Genomic DNA, 15,439 nt, shown 5'->3' with positions numbered 1-15,439 from the left:
TATATATTTCCCAATTTATATTCATGTTTTTTATAATAATTACTGGTATCCTTATATATTACTATATCTTATATCTTATATGTAAAGAATAATATGTTATATGTATGTATATTATTGTAATTATCAGTTTAGTAAATAAATAAATAAGTTAACATAATATAATGTCTAAAAGTTGATGAACCACCTATTGATCTCCTCCATTTTCTTATTGCTATATAAATTAATGGTAAAATATCTCTTCACCTTCACCCATTTAGTACACTAGGTAATATAATTGCAATGCAATAAAAAAAAAAACACTTGTGTATTAATAATTGGGTATTCTACCAGCAGTATGTTGGATAGATATCCCTTAGTGGGTTGGATTCACAAACCCTAACTTTCTTGGAGTTATATATATACACACGGTCGCGCACACACGTATATATTCCTAGGGATGACAAGTTCAAAAAAGAAGCTATGCCTGACCATTAAAAATAAAGTAGTCAAAGTCTGAGTGAGAGTGAAAATAAAATATTTAATCATATCGTTAGTCGGACAATTGATTATGGAGTGTATGTGTGTGAATAAATAAATTTTCGCTCCAAAACAATTTTGATTTATTTAAATTAGTGTGCTGGGGGGTCAGTTTGTAAGTTATAAGTATGAATTCTGCAATTTTTCCAAAACCCTTAATGCGTTTCATGCCGAAATAAAAATAAATTTAAGGGGGGAAAAACCCACTCTACGTTGTTGCTAAACCTGCTAGAAATAGCAGCCACCACCCACCCTCAACCACAATATTAAAGAGAGCACAACTTAGATAATGTTGTCCTAGATATACTGTCTGCAAAAGAAAATAAAAAAAGAAAGAAAACTATTGAGAAGATGGTCATTGCTCGAATAGCTTCAAATATAGAGCTATTCATTCAATCAGAGATTATCAGTAGTTAAACGATGACTGGTGTAATGACTCAAGGAGGGCGCGTAGTCCTATATATTAGTTCTTTCTGTGTTACGAGGTACATAAGGCCGCAACACGATCTCGCCAACCGGCCCTTGTTTTCTGTCACTGTTCTGGTCTCATTCCAGCTTTTCCACTCTTCTCTGCTTGTCAATGGTCCATCACCATGTGATTTTAGGGAGTCCCGTTGCTCTTTAAGACCTCATCGGCCGCCGGACAACCCCTCAGGTTTTGTCCCATTAGTGACATTCTTCTTCGAAGATACACAATGTCTGGATGAAAGACGGGGGTAGTCATGACTGGAACACCTTTGATTCTAGGTCAGCTTGATCAGATCAATTTGTTGTAGGCTAAGTAAACAGGTAGAGTGGAAGTTTCCCCCTTGGTTGTCAGTGATTTGTTTAGAAAAACTGATAAAGTGAAGCCGGAGAGAGATAGGCGAGGAGGGGTGCGTCGTTGGAGGAGAAAGATTAACTTTTAAGAAAAGTGAGTTGGACATTTGGACAAGGTTCAAAGTCCTCAGCTGATAGAGACGGCAGCAGTGTATGACAGACATATCAACATATATCTATTTATACATTAACTCAGATACGCATCAACTCGCATGCTCAGGCACACACACACCAGCACGCATGCACACGCACAGTCACACACAGTATGCGTGCACACTCACACACATACATGCATACGCACACACATACATGCACATGCACACATACATGCACTCACACACAACATGCATGCACACATATACATGCACGCACACACATACATGCATGCAAGTGCGCACACACAATATGTATGCACGCGCGAATGCACATACATCAATATGCATGCATACGTATACACACAATACGCATGGATACGGACAGACACATCAAGCATGCATACGTATGCATACACACATCAACACGTATGCATACGCGTGCACACACACACGTATCAACACGCATGCATACGCACGCACGCGCACACATTAACACGCATGCATACGCACGCGCATCAACAAGCATGCATACGCACACACACATTAACACGCATGCATACGCGCGCACACACACACGTATCAACACGCATGCATACGCGAACACACACATTAACACGCATGCATACGCACACACACACACATTAACACGCATGCATACGCACACACACACATTAACACGCATGCATACGCACACACATACATGCACTCACACACAACATGCATGCACACATATACATGCACGCACACACATACATGCATACGCACACACACACATTAACACGCATGCATACGCGCGCACACACAGCAACACGCATGCATACGAGCGCACACACACGTATCACCACGCAGGCATACGCGAACACACACACATACACACATAACACGCAAGTATACACGCATACACATCAACACGCATGCATACGCGCACACAAACATGCATGCATATGAACACATACACACCACCTGCATATACACATTCCTTTATGAAAAGTAAACAGAGGAGAACAATCTATAAAGATGTTGATAAAATAAAGACAGGTGTCGTTCATTAAATGGGATGGCTGAACCTTGAGACAAACAAATGGCTAAATATTTCGACGTGTTTACAAATTGTTACCACCTCGAGGTTACATTAAAAAAAATTAGACAGAACCATTTACAGCCTCAGACAAAATGATTTATGGTATCTGTCGCGGCTTTTTACCATCCAGGTTCAAATGCCGGCAAAGTCGATTTTGCTATCCATCCTTCCGCGGTCGATAAGATAAGTATCAGCCGGTATTATCGACTAGCTCCTTCCCTCAAAATTCCTAGAGCCGAAACGATTATCATCATTATTATTTACATTTTATAGCTTTTAAAATACAGGTTAGGGAAAAGCAGAATCGGTAGAACAACGGATTAAAACGCATTGTGAAATTTATAAATGTCCTTTGCGGTCACAAGTTCGATTCCCGCCGTGGTCGACTACGTTTCATCCTTCCGCGGACAGATATAGTCGCTAACTCCCTCCCTTTACACACACATCATCTCCAACAAAAGCCCTGGGTGTAAGTCAGAAACCAGTTTTATCTATTTATATTTTTAGTCCAAAGCACATCGAAGTCAACTTTGGTTCTCACCCTTTCATGCAGTCAGGTACATGGTTACAAAACAATTGTGGTTTCATAACCATATACCTGTTAAGAACTCAGGTAGATTTAATATTCATATAATTCTAGGTGTGACTGGAATTATAATAGAAGATTAAATTAGAAGATTTATAACTGTACTGCATCGCCAAAGACAATATTCCTGGAATAGCAATATTTTAAACTTTCTTTGGGTCTTTAAATAAAGATCTTTCTTGGCCGAATATAGACAAGACATTGCGGCGATCCTTCACATAACCGCTGTAAACTCAAAAGAATTGGGAATATGCAAAATTAAAAATCTATAAAGAACCAATATAAATTCCTGCAAGATTTTTTCATTGGTCACCTATTTAAAGAATAATCTTGGAGTCGGTACTATACTGGATCAAACTCAACTATCTTTAAATATTTCATAGTTCAAAACCATTAAGTATATGCTGGCCAATTTGAATTGTTGAAATATCATTATTGATGGTTTCTTGAATAAATATTGTTCCATTTTTCGTTCTATATTCTTTGGCTGGTTTCGATTTGTATATTCTTTTTTTTATGTTCTTTTAGTTTACGGCTGGAGCAAGTACGAGGTATATAGTTACCTAATCGAATACAATATTAGAAAAATTAAACTGGATTTGATAAATCATACAAGGATATTTCATTAGTTTTAACTTTGTTTTTCCTAGCATTATCGTATTACCTCGTTTTTATGAAATAAATGAATGAGGGGTTTTATGGAGTTAACTGTTACCCCTCACAAATATCTGTTTCTTTATTGCCCACAAGGGGCTAAACACAGAGGGGACAAACAAGGACAGACAAACGGATTACGTTGATTACATCTACCCCAGTGCGTAACTGGTACTTAATTTATCGACCCTGAAAGGATGAAAGGCAAAGTCGACCTCGGCGGGATTTGAACTCAGAACGTAACGGCAGACGAAGATTTGTCTGCAATTTTTAGCAAGATAAATGACCACGTTAGGATCCCATATTCAGGATTTGTAACCTCCCACAACCGAAGTTCTCAAAAAACATATGAAAAAAAAAACCGTTTAAGATTCAACACCAAAATAGTAATTTGATACATGTTACTAAGATGTGAAATAATTTTCTCGATACAGCTGCACCCCCTCGGGTTTGTATGCACTTAGAGTTCGTCCCTGGTTCTAAGAAAGTTCCCACCAAAGGGAAAGACTCGGTGTGACATTGAAATAATTTCCGTTTTCTAAATAAACATTTGATAGAAAGAACTTTCAACCCGTTCCAAGGCGATGTCAACTTTTGTGGTCGCCAAGAATAATATACAGAATTAAGATAATATATTTATATAATAACAAATTAATAGCGACATCAAATCGTTGCTTGTATTTACACTTAGTTGAGAAAAAACATAAACAAATATCCCGAGGACTAGAAAATAAATATATTGGTAAGAAGCAAGTACAGATATATCTCTCATCAAAACACCCAACTCAGCTTTTCATACAAACCTTGCCCAACACGTTAGTCTTCCATACAAAATACGTTTCTAATGAGTTTATATTTAATTTAAAACCTTCTAGCACCAAGAAAGTTTTGTTTAAGTCATTTTACAGGTATCAATTTAATAATAATAATTATTATTATTATACTACAACCTTCTAAATACTTGAATGGTTTTCAAACTAATTGAAATTCATATGGTTACGAATGGGTTAAAAGAAAAAGAACAAAGATGTGTGTAGAAAGATAGTGACATGTCATCACTTTTCTTTACACACCTTTAAATGAGTGTTGACACCTTTCTGCTCCAGTGATTACTTATTAAGGCAGAAAAGAAGAAAGAAAAAACCATTATCGGCTTCGAACTAATTAAATACTCCAGACAGATTCATTGAAACCTAAAAAAACTATGCTTCTTACAGGTGAAAAGATACGGGCCAAGGTAAAGAATACGTAAACCACCCGTTTTCGGTGTTTAGGGCCACGTTTAGGGTTACGTCGAAAACAGGTGGTGTGCGTATTCTTTACCTCCGTCGAGATACGTTATACACCCAGTCAGCCCACATTGTTGTTTATAAGATTTTACAGAAATATAGATGAAATGTAAACAAACACTCACGGTTTGTCAGGTTGTTTCAGTCGCTCCCTCTTCTCTTCGCCAGTTATTTCTTCATAATTCGCCATGCTCACCGTCCTCCTCATGTTCCGTCGACGCAACGCGGGCGAATAGTCGTCGGATGCCACTTGCTCTTCACCTTCATCATTAGATAATTGGTTAGCTGGTGGGTTATCAGGCGTGGAGTTCTTGCTAGAACTCACACGCGTCATTGGGCTAGGCACCATGTCTGTGACGACAACAAGAACACTGACAGCAGCAGTGAACGGTGTAGATCAGTAGAGGCCGTGATGGTAGCGGTAACAGTGAATTGTTATTTAATGGAAGCAGCAGCGGTGAATGACTACTTAGTGGTGGTGGTCGTGGTAGCGAAAGAAATAGCAGCAGTAGATTTAGTGGTAGTTACGAAAGTAGAAGCCACACTAACAATAACAAATTAATTTTTGGCCTCACTCATTCACCCTCTCAGTCGCAATGCGAGAATCACGTGTCCTTCGTGAAATGCTCCTGCAACCTTCCTTAACTGTTATCTTTTAAAACATATCCAAGGTGCAACGTATTAAATACACACAAATGTTTGTGTGTGTGTATTTAATAAACCACAAAAGACGAGACATTCTCTTTACTCTCTTACTTGCTTCAGTCATTTGACTGCGGCCATGCTGGAGCACCGCCTTCAATCGAGCAACTCGACCCCGGGACTTATTCTTTTGTAAGCCCAGTACTTATTCTATCGGTCACTTTTGCCGAACCGCTAAGTAACAGGGACATAAACACACCAGCATCGGTTGTCAAGCACTGCTAGGGGGACAAACACATACACACACATATATATACATATATACGACGGGCTTCTTTCAGTTTCCGTCTACCAAATCCACTCACAAGGCTTTGGTCGGCCCGAGGCTATAGTAGAAGACACTTGCCCATGGTGCCACGCAGTGGGACTGAACCCGGAACCATGTGGTTGGTAAACAAGCTACTTACCACACAGCCATGACTTAAATATTTGTCGACGGATGAAAACTCGACAAAGAAACGGTCAAAGAAGATACACATGTGTAACACCGTCAAAGTTTTAATGTTGGTTCCTTCGAAGTTAGCTTGGGTTGGACAGGTCTACCGCCCTATTTTTAGTCCCCACCCCTGTGAGTTGTTTTGTAGCAGGTCAACTGAGCCCTGATCGAAGAGACTAAAGATCAAAGGTCTTCACACTGTGACCATCCTCTCCTTTCCCCCACCACAGTGTATCTAGGACTACATTATTCAATGTCTCCTACTCTGAGAAGCCAGGTTGTGGTTTGAAGGAAAATACCATTACTAACACTGAATAAATATCTTTGACTTTGAAATATCAAACATGATCCTTTTGGGGTTTTTTTCCTGCTGGGAGGGAGGGAGAAAGTTATCCTCAAACCAGAGGCCCCAGGCTAGATTTTTGCAACAAAATGAATTCTTCTAGAGGTACTCAAATACCACAAGGCATCTAGTCTTACATCCTAGTAGATCTGCCAATCTATTGCCCTTTATTTTAATGACCCCACAAAACGATAAAAGGCAAAGCTGACCAAGGTGGGATATGAACTGAGAGTGTGAAACAAATACACTGAGGCATTTGGTCCTACTCCCTAACCATAAGTGTGGGAACTAAATTTGCTTAGGGGCTGCAACCCCAGGTCTAAAATATTTTACAAACAGGATTGACTTCTTCAATCTCAATATCAAAACAGACGCAGGTATAATAATAGTAAATATTATAATATTTGAGCATTAAGCAAATCAGATAACATTTATTTCTTTATTGCACTCAAGGGGCTAAACACAGAGGGGACAAACAAAGGGATTAGGTCGATTGCATCAACCCCAGTGCGTAACTGGTACTTATTTTATCGACCCTGAAAGGGTGAAAGGTAAAGTCGACCTCGGCGGAATTTGAACTCAGAACGTAAACACAGACGAAATACCGCCAAGGATTTTGCCCGGCATGCTAATGATTCTGCCAGTTCGCCAAATCAGATAACATTAATAATGGAAAAGTGATGCTTGAGATCAGCCCAAATATAGTTTGACATTCATTGTGGAGAAATTTTTCAGGGGGATGTTCAAAGCATTTTCATTACCTGTCAAAAAATTTTAGGGGATGCACATGCACCCCCTGTTACCAAGCCTATGACTATAACAAATCTGCCAATACCAATGTGTGTGTGTGTGTAAGCATATCCTCATTATCATCGTGATTTTACTTCCACTTTCCATGCTGGCATGGGTTGGACAGGGCATCACTCTCCAAGTTGTATCTAATTGGGGGCCATTACTATTCTCATAGAGCAGCAGCTGTCATTCTGGCAGAGTTTTGATGGCTACTTACCCTTCCTCTCACCAGTCACTTTACAGAGTATATATGTAACTGACTATATTTATCATGATAGTAACATTAGAGGGCTCATAAGCCCTCGGTGAAACAGGATGAAAAGGATCTCTCAACCTTACCTTATCTCTGCTTGCTCACCTCACAAATCATTTGAGGGTATGAAGTAGGGGAGGTGTTGGTGGAGGAGTGCATTCTCTTATTAGAACAGCATACTGCTCATCGTCATCATCATCAATATTTGGCATCCACTTTCCATGCAGGTATGGATTCAATAAGTCATCATGGTGCAAGTCAGATCTGTTCAGAGTTACTGCCAGCTAAAGTATGCTCAAAAGTGTTATATTTGCATAGTTTTTATGGTTGGATGTAGTTCCTAACACCAACCACTTTACAGAATGTGGTGGGTGCATTTTATAGTGGCACCAGCACTAGTGATGTTGCCTTGTACCCAGCAAGATGTAAGGAAGTTCTCACCACTGTATATTGAGTTGGTTCAATCAGGGCAGCATGAGAAAAAGAGGTGGTGATTGCAGAAGGTAAACCAGGGTGAAAAGGGAAAAGACGAGTAACATGGGAAGCAGAGTGATTGGCTGACAGTGTGAAAGAATAGGGAAAAGAGGAGAGACTAAAGGAGGATGTGGGAGGAGTCATGAAAAGAGATAGTAATGACAGCATGTAATGAGAGAAATAGTAATGGAATTAACATATTTGCATAATGGTCAGTGGTAAGAGTGTAATGGATGTCAGTAATAAATACCCTGAAGGAAAGGTAGTGGAAGCTTAGAGTACAGGAGTTGAGTAATGTTAATGTGGTGTTAGCGGTGTTATGGACTGTGATGAGCTATGTGGTGTTGGTGGAGAGGATGGTAGATGAGGCAAAAGGGAAGTGAGACTGCAGGGGCCGGTGGAAGAGTGAAAGGGGCATGCGTGGGCAGGAAGCACATGTGGTCAGGAAGCATGTGTTGGCAGTTCAAGCAGAGACAGCAGCGAGGAAAGGCATGTCTATTTCGTGAGAGTGACCGCTCATTCCACGGAGGTCAACAGAACATTTGCATTGACCAGTGGAATTCTGCCAAAAAGATGCCATCATTTGGTGGTGTTTACTGAAATGACCAGTTTTTACTAAAGGTGTCTGAGAGTAACAATATGATCTGAGACAAACCTATGCACAGTTAACTAATGAGAGAAAGAATAGAAATGTAGGATATCAAAATGGCAATGGCATAACAGTGATGGGTTTCAACAGAGTGGTTTGAAGGAGAGGGAGTGATGACAGGCAGCAGAAGATGGTAAATGGAGACATGCATTGGATAAATGTAGATCTGATGCAGTCCCTTGCTACTCAGGCACAGTGAAGGGAAACACTTGTAGAAGTTATATGTTTATTGAAAAAAGGCGGCGAGCTGGCAGAATCGTTATCACGCCAGGCGAAATGCTTAGCAGTATTTCATCTGTCATTACGTTCTGAGTTCAAATTCCACCTAGGTGGACTTTACCTTTCATTCTTTCGGGGTCGATAAATAAAGTACCAGTTACGCACTGGGGTTGATGTAATCGACTTAATCCCTTTGTCTGTCCTTGTTTAGCCCCTTGTGGGCAATAAAGAAATATATAGGCGCAGGAGTGGCTGTTTGGTAAGTAGCTTGCTAACCAACCACATGGCGGGTTCAGTCCCACTGCGTGGCATCTTGGCACGTGTCTTCTGCTATAGCCCCGGGCTGACCAATGCCTTGTGAGTGGATTTGGTAGACGGAAACTGAAGAAGCCTGTCGTATATATGTATATATATATAAGTGTGTGTGAATATGTTTGTGTGTCTGTGTTTGTTCCCTAGCATTGCTTGACAACCAATGCTGGTGTGTTTACGTCCCCGTCACTTAGCAGTTCGGCAAAAGAGACCGATAGAATAAGTACTGGGCTTACAAAGAATAAGTCCCGGGTCGATTTCTCGACTAAAGGAAGTATCCAGCATGGCGCAGTCAAATGACTGAAACAAGTAAAAAGGAGTAAAAGAGAGTATATATGTTTATTGAAAAGAGAAAGGAGACAAGTGATGGGTGAAATGATGCAGAGAATTGAAGAAGGAGCAATAAAGCTGTGAGAGGGTATTCAATAGGCAAGAGGATAGCAAATGGAGATGAAACAGGAACAAAATAGACAAAAGACTCAGATGTAGATATTTATTATATGTCTCAAACACCATCGCAATTCCCATTTTAACATATTTTCCACCATGCTAGCACAGAAAATTTGGCTTTCCCCAACACCACTCTCAGTAGATACAAAATTTAAAAATCAGTCTTCACTACTTTATCCCAATTCTCATGGGGAGGGTTGTCAAGGAAGAGAAGCATTGCTACCCCATGTTATATATGGGTAGGAAGAGATCTGCCCTGACATAACACCACCATCTTTATCTTCCTTTCTAGTTCCACACCATTACTCCCATCTCATCCAGTCTTGTATAATATAAACAGCAATATATCTCCTCTACTGTAAGAAACCTCTTCTGGTCTCGAGTCCTCATGGGGAGGGTTGTCAAGGAAGAGAATCATTGCTACCCCATGTTATATATGGGTAGGGAGAGATCTGCCCCGACATAACACCACCATCTTTATCTTCCTTTCTAATTCCACACCGTTACTCCCATCTCATTCAGTCTTGTATATCAACAGCAATGTATCTCCTCCCCTACTGTAAGAAACCTGTTCTGGTCCCTACCTTAACCTTTCATTTACCTTCATAAAGCTGTAGCCCCACTCACTCCATGGGGATCTTAGTCTTATGAACTACATTACAACTTCACAAGTCCTGGTACCATAAAAAAAAATGCACCCAGTACACCCTGGAAGATAAGGGCATCCAGCCATAGTAACCATGCTAAAGTAGACCATGGAGCACACTACAGTCCTCCAGCCTGTCGAATCCAGTCAACAGTTGATTTCCAATTATGTGGGTCCAGGTTCAGTGTTAGTGTGTTTCACCCAAGGCAAGTGTCTTCTAGTGTAGCCTTGGATTGACTAGAGACTCATCAATGGATTCATACATACATACTGACAGACAGAAAGACAGATAAGTAGATAGATAAATAGATAGATAGATTGACAAAGAGATGTGTGTGTGTGTATCATCATTGTCCTCCTCCTCATCATTTAATGTGTTTTCCATGCTGGCGTGGTGACAGAAACAGGCTAGCCAGGGTGTTACATTTGTGTGTTTAGTGGCATTTAAATAAATCTAAATATTTTTAGACTGCATTCATATAATAATTAGATAGCTGTGTAGGTGGAGGTATATTGAATTAACGTAAGCCACGTAATAAAGGAAAAACAAAACTTTAAATGTTTTGATTCGTTCCTCCACCCCGTAAGTTCGAATGATGGGAGACAACTTTTATACTTGTCTTTCCGTATTTGTTTCATGTCATTTTAATGTTTTGAGATCGATTGTGCAGACGTTACATGTTCACTTGTGGTGGGATGTTGGTTGCAACCCCGATAGTATACGGCTGTGGGAAATCTGCCCCAATAAATTCTGTCTAACCCATGCAAGCATGGAAAAGTGAACATTAAAATGATGATGATGTATGTGACACACACACACATACACATACATACATGTTTACAAAGTCAGAAAACAGCACAGCTCCCATGACTTTAGGAAACATTTTTTCACGCTGAGAGTTGCTGAAGCATGGAACAAACTGCCGGCATCAGTTGTTAGTTGTCGGAGCACTGCATCCTTCAAAACTTCCATACTTTCTGAGATTCGCCAACACTACACCTGATTTTCTCCCCTCCATACACACGCAAGCATGTATCTGACTCATACACTGTTCACTTCCCAGACATTTGTACATTACTGCATATGCTATATACGCACTTTTGACAAGTTGTGGTGCACCTGAGCACTGTATACAATACTTTCACTATTATTATTACATACATACATACATATCACAATCAAAATGAATTCTCTTTCAGAGTTACCTCCCCTCAGACACAGAATGACTGCCATCATTTAACTGTTGCCTTCCATGTCAACACGAAAATGAAATACATGTCAAGTCCCCCACAAGTGCTGCTGGTTTCATATGCTTCAATACAACCTGTTCAACTCTTTAGGTGGTGACTAACTAAAACTGGCTTCTCCATCAGGTTTGTGTAGTGATGGAGTGGGGAGTCTTGAAATTACAACAGGATAAAAACCAGGGCCAGATTAAGCTAGCAGAATCGTTAGCACGCCGAGCAAAATGCTTAGCGGCATTTCATCCGGCTGTATGTTCTGAGATCAAATTCCGCCAAGGTTGACTAAGGTTGACTTTGCCTGTCATCTTTTCGGGAATTGATAAACTAAGTGTCAGTTAAACACTGTGGTCTATGTAATTGACTCCACCCCCACCCTGCCCTGAAAGTGCTGGTCTCGTGCCAAAATTCGAAGCCAATACATGTGTGTGTGTATCCAAAGTCCATCCCCTCCTCACCGTGGTGGGGATGCTGGCAACGGGTAGTGTCAGAGCTATGCCATCGGGAAATTCGGTTCCTGGTAGGGCCACCTAAGGCGGATTGGTCTGACACCAAGTGGTATTAGGGCCACAACCCGGAAGACGGGGCTCTGGTGAAAATTCTCAGAGTGTCTGTTTTAGCAACCGGCGGCTCCTCGGTCATTCTGTCCCTGCGTCTGCGGACAATCTGCGGCAAACAGGATGTCTCTACATGCGGGATTGTTGGCAACCGCTTGTGAAATCCACATATTCACACGAAACTTCTTCCAACCCTCGAGGGTGGTAGAAGAAGCCGACTCAATCCGCCCAGGGTGTATGTCACCACAAGTATAAGTTCATGTGTGTGTGTGTGTGTGTAACTTGTAGATCTTTGTGATTTCTATTTGCAAATCAAATGTGTAATGGAGAATAAATATAGTAAAAAATTTCCATTTTGTTGTTTTGTTATTCAACAACTCTGCTGCAAATAATATTTCCATAATTCCCTATTTCAATGTGTGTTTTGATTTACATACAATAACTATGGATATATATTGATTGTGATAATGGAATAAGCAGATGTGTTTCAAGAGAAAACAGTTGGGGTTTACCCTAGCTACCAAATGACTACCTCTGAAGAGTGGAGGGTTACATAATCAGACTGTTACCTAACACTCTGTTGAACCCCTAGTGTGAAACCGATTGGTAAGATCAGCTGTAATAGATATATAATACTGTACACTTCTGTCTGTCGATATTGACTGACAGATTTTCACCAAATTTACATACACTTCTGTAATATTCAATCATTTAGTTGTTTGTCTAGATTACCAATATTTAAATACTAGTAGTATCACCTGGCATTGCTCGGGTTTGTTTCAACCCTTTAGAATTGGAATTTTTGAAAAGTAAAAACTTTGCATTATGTAGCTTGTTATTCTCTTTAAGTGAACATTTTTCTGGTTGAAATACACTGAAAATCATACTCTCAATTTTGGTCAACTTGCGCTGCAGGGTCTCGGAGGAGATAGTGTTAGTTGAAGGCTACCAAACCTGCCATACACAGACAACTTCAGCTTTATACATATAGAAATTTGTATTTTAAAATTTGATATTTTTGAAGCTAGTGTTCTGACTACTGTTTTCTTGCAGTATTCACCATACAAGAACTTGTTTTAAAATGGGTTATGGTGGGAAAAAAATGTCTTTCAGTAATGGGGAGACTGAAAAATATTACACTCCAGAGCTCATTCAGTTTCCTCTAATCAAATATTATGAATTATTTCTGCTACATAAACTATGTTGTTTTGTTTCCCCCAGATACTTGATCAGTCACTTAGCACTATTAGGATAGGTTATTATACACTTATACAACATAGTGAGGTGTCCTGCACTAGATCTGATGTTTACAGCAAGAATTTGATAAATCAAATTATAAATGAAGTATTACAGTTTTTAATGTAAACCATATTGGACTTTATAACTCTTTTACTTGTTTCAGTCATTTGACTGCGGCCATGCTGGAGCACCGCCTTTAGTCGAGCAAATCGACCCCAGGACTTATTCTTTGTAAGCCCAGTGCTTATCCTATTGGTCTCTTTTGCCGAACTGCTAAGTGATGGGGACGTAAACACACCAGCATCGGTTGTCAAGTAATGCTAGGGGGACAAACACACACACATATATACATATATACGACAGGCTTCTTTCAGTTTCCGTCTACCAAATCCACTCATAAGGCATTGGTCGGCCCGGGGCTATAGCAGAAGACACTTGCCCAAGATGCCACGCAGTGGGACTGAACCCGGAACCATGTGGTTGGTTAGGAAGCTACTTACCACACAGCCACTCCTGCGCCTATAAACATGAATATGATATTAAAATCAAATGCTGGTAAGTGAAACTGAGACGAAGTTTTGCTGTTACATTGGAGCTACTTTGGTGTGTGATCTACAACTTCAAGGGCAATTACTTTAGGTTAGTTTTTAGTTTCTTTACATTGCAAAACTTGCGGCTGCCAAAGGTGTGATCTATGGATTTATTTTAATTATTATATTCTTTTACTCTTTTACACGTTTCAGTCATTTGACTGTGGCCATGCTGGAGCACTGCCTTTAGTCAAGCAAATCGCCCCCAGGTCTTATTCTTTGTAAGCCTAGTACTTATTCTATCGGTCTCCTTTGCCAATTCCGCTGCAGTCAGCTTTGTCTTTCATCCTTCCTAGATCAGTAATACGAAGCACGACTCTTCTGCAAGATTCATATTTGTATAATACAGCCAAGATGGGAATGGAATTAGAAGTGAAGATAACAAACGAGAATTTCGTTATCAGCATGCGAAACTACAATTTTCCAAAAATACCTGGCGAAAATTTTAAATACTTGAAGTGGTTGGAAGAAAAACAAGATCTGTGTTTTGAAACATATAACCAAGAATTTTAATAAAGTATTTAATTAACTAAACTAAATGAATAATTATAATGAAAATTAGTTAAAAAATTACAGTCCCTCAGTTAACTCTACAACGGACAATAGTGGTATTTTCTAATTCAAAACAATCCAAAACATAGAATTACCGCGGCTGATGGCGTGACTGAGTTACAGCAACAGTCAAGCACCTTCCCAATATACCAACGGAAAAACTTTAATTTTTTTCTTTTCTTTCCAGATCTAACAATAAAAAATTGTCTATTTGTAAATTCAGAAAGTCATTGAGTGACTTTTATAAAAATAAAATATACCAAAAGAACTATAATTTTCTAATTTCAAAACAATCCAAAACATAGAATTACCGCGGGTGATGGCGTGACTGAGTTACAGCAACAGTCAAGCAACTTCTCAATATACCAACGGAAAAACTTAAATTTTTTTCTTTTCTTTCGTGAACCAACAATAAAAAATTGTCTATTTGTAAATTCAGAAAGTCATTGAGCGACTTTTATAAAAATAAAATATACCAAAATAACTATAATTTTCTCGATTCTAAAACAAAATACAAAGATAAGACCGCACTCAACAAGTTATGACATATCAACATGTTTATACTAGCTGACGTAAGCGACACGGATGAAGTTAACCTCAACTTAAGACATTACTTAACATTTAATTTACAAACGTAATTTTCAAAAAAATACAGAGTTATTTTAATTATATATATAATCAAAATTCTTTAAATAATTTTTTTAGCACATATATATGTATATATATATTAATTAATATGATTATTTAAATTTTTAAAAGTTTTTTTTTTTTCCATCCCGTGTCAGCTCGTCGTTGACGTAAGCGGTTGATATCACATGGAGGCAAGAGAAAGTAGATGACATGGAAGAGACGAGGTGCGGAAAATGGACAGAATAGGTTGTTAATATGGTCGCTTGAATATGTTACAGCAGAGCAAACCGAACCCGACTGCTCTGGACAACAC

General features: G+C 39.3%; 2 protein-coding genes across 3 annotated transcripts in view; one reads left to right on the top strand and one right to left on the bottom strand.

The window, feature by feature from the left end:
* The window catches only part of LOC115221438 (diacylglycerol O-acyltransferase 1), a 43,662-nt gene extending 38,000 nt beyond the window's left edge, over window positions 1-5,662 (bottom strand). The window contains exon 1 of the mRNA XM_029791619.2: window positions 5,166-5,662. Within this exon, the coding sequence (XP_029647479.1) occupies window positions 5,166-5,389 (224 nt within the window). The 5' untranslated portion in view covers window positions 5,390-5,662. The remainder of the gene's footprint in view (window positions 1-5,165) is intronic.
* Window positions 5,663-15,266: 9,604 nt separating this feature from the next.
* The window catches only part of LOC115221407 (TBC1 domain family member 20), a 28,091-nt gene continuing 27,918 nt past the window's right edge, over window positions 15,267-15,439 (top strand). The window contains exon 1 of one of the 2 annotated variants that reach the window (XM_036511021.1): window positions 15,267-15,439. This exon is cut by the window's right edge and continues 122 nt beyond it. In XM_036511021.1, the coding sequence (XP_036366914.1) occupies window positions 15,396-15,439 (44 nt within the window). In that variant the 5' untranslated portion in view covers window positions 15,267-15,395. The other variant, XM_029791587.2, reaches the window with a different exon arrangement.

The sequence above is a fragment of the Octopus sinensis genome, linkage group LG18 (assembly GCF_006345805.1).
Source record: "Octopus sinensis linkage group LG18, ASM634580v1, whole genome shotgun sequence".
Classification (NCBI taxonomy): domain Eukaryota; kingdom Metazoa; phylum Mollusca; class Cephalopoda; order Octopoda; family Octopodidae; genus Octopus; species Octopus sinensis.
The sequence above is the reverse complement of the archived record's forward strand: the minus strand, read 5'-3'. Positions and strand labels throughout refer to the sequence as shown.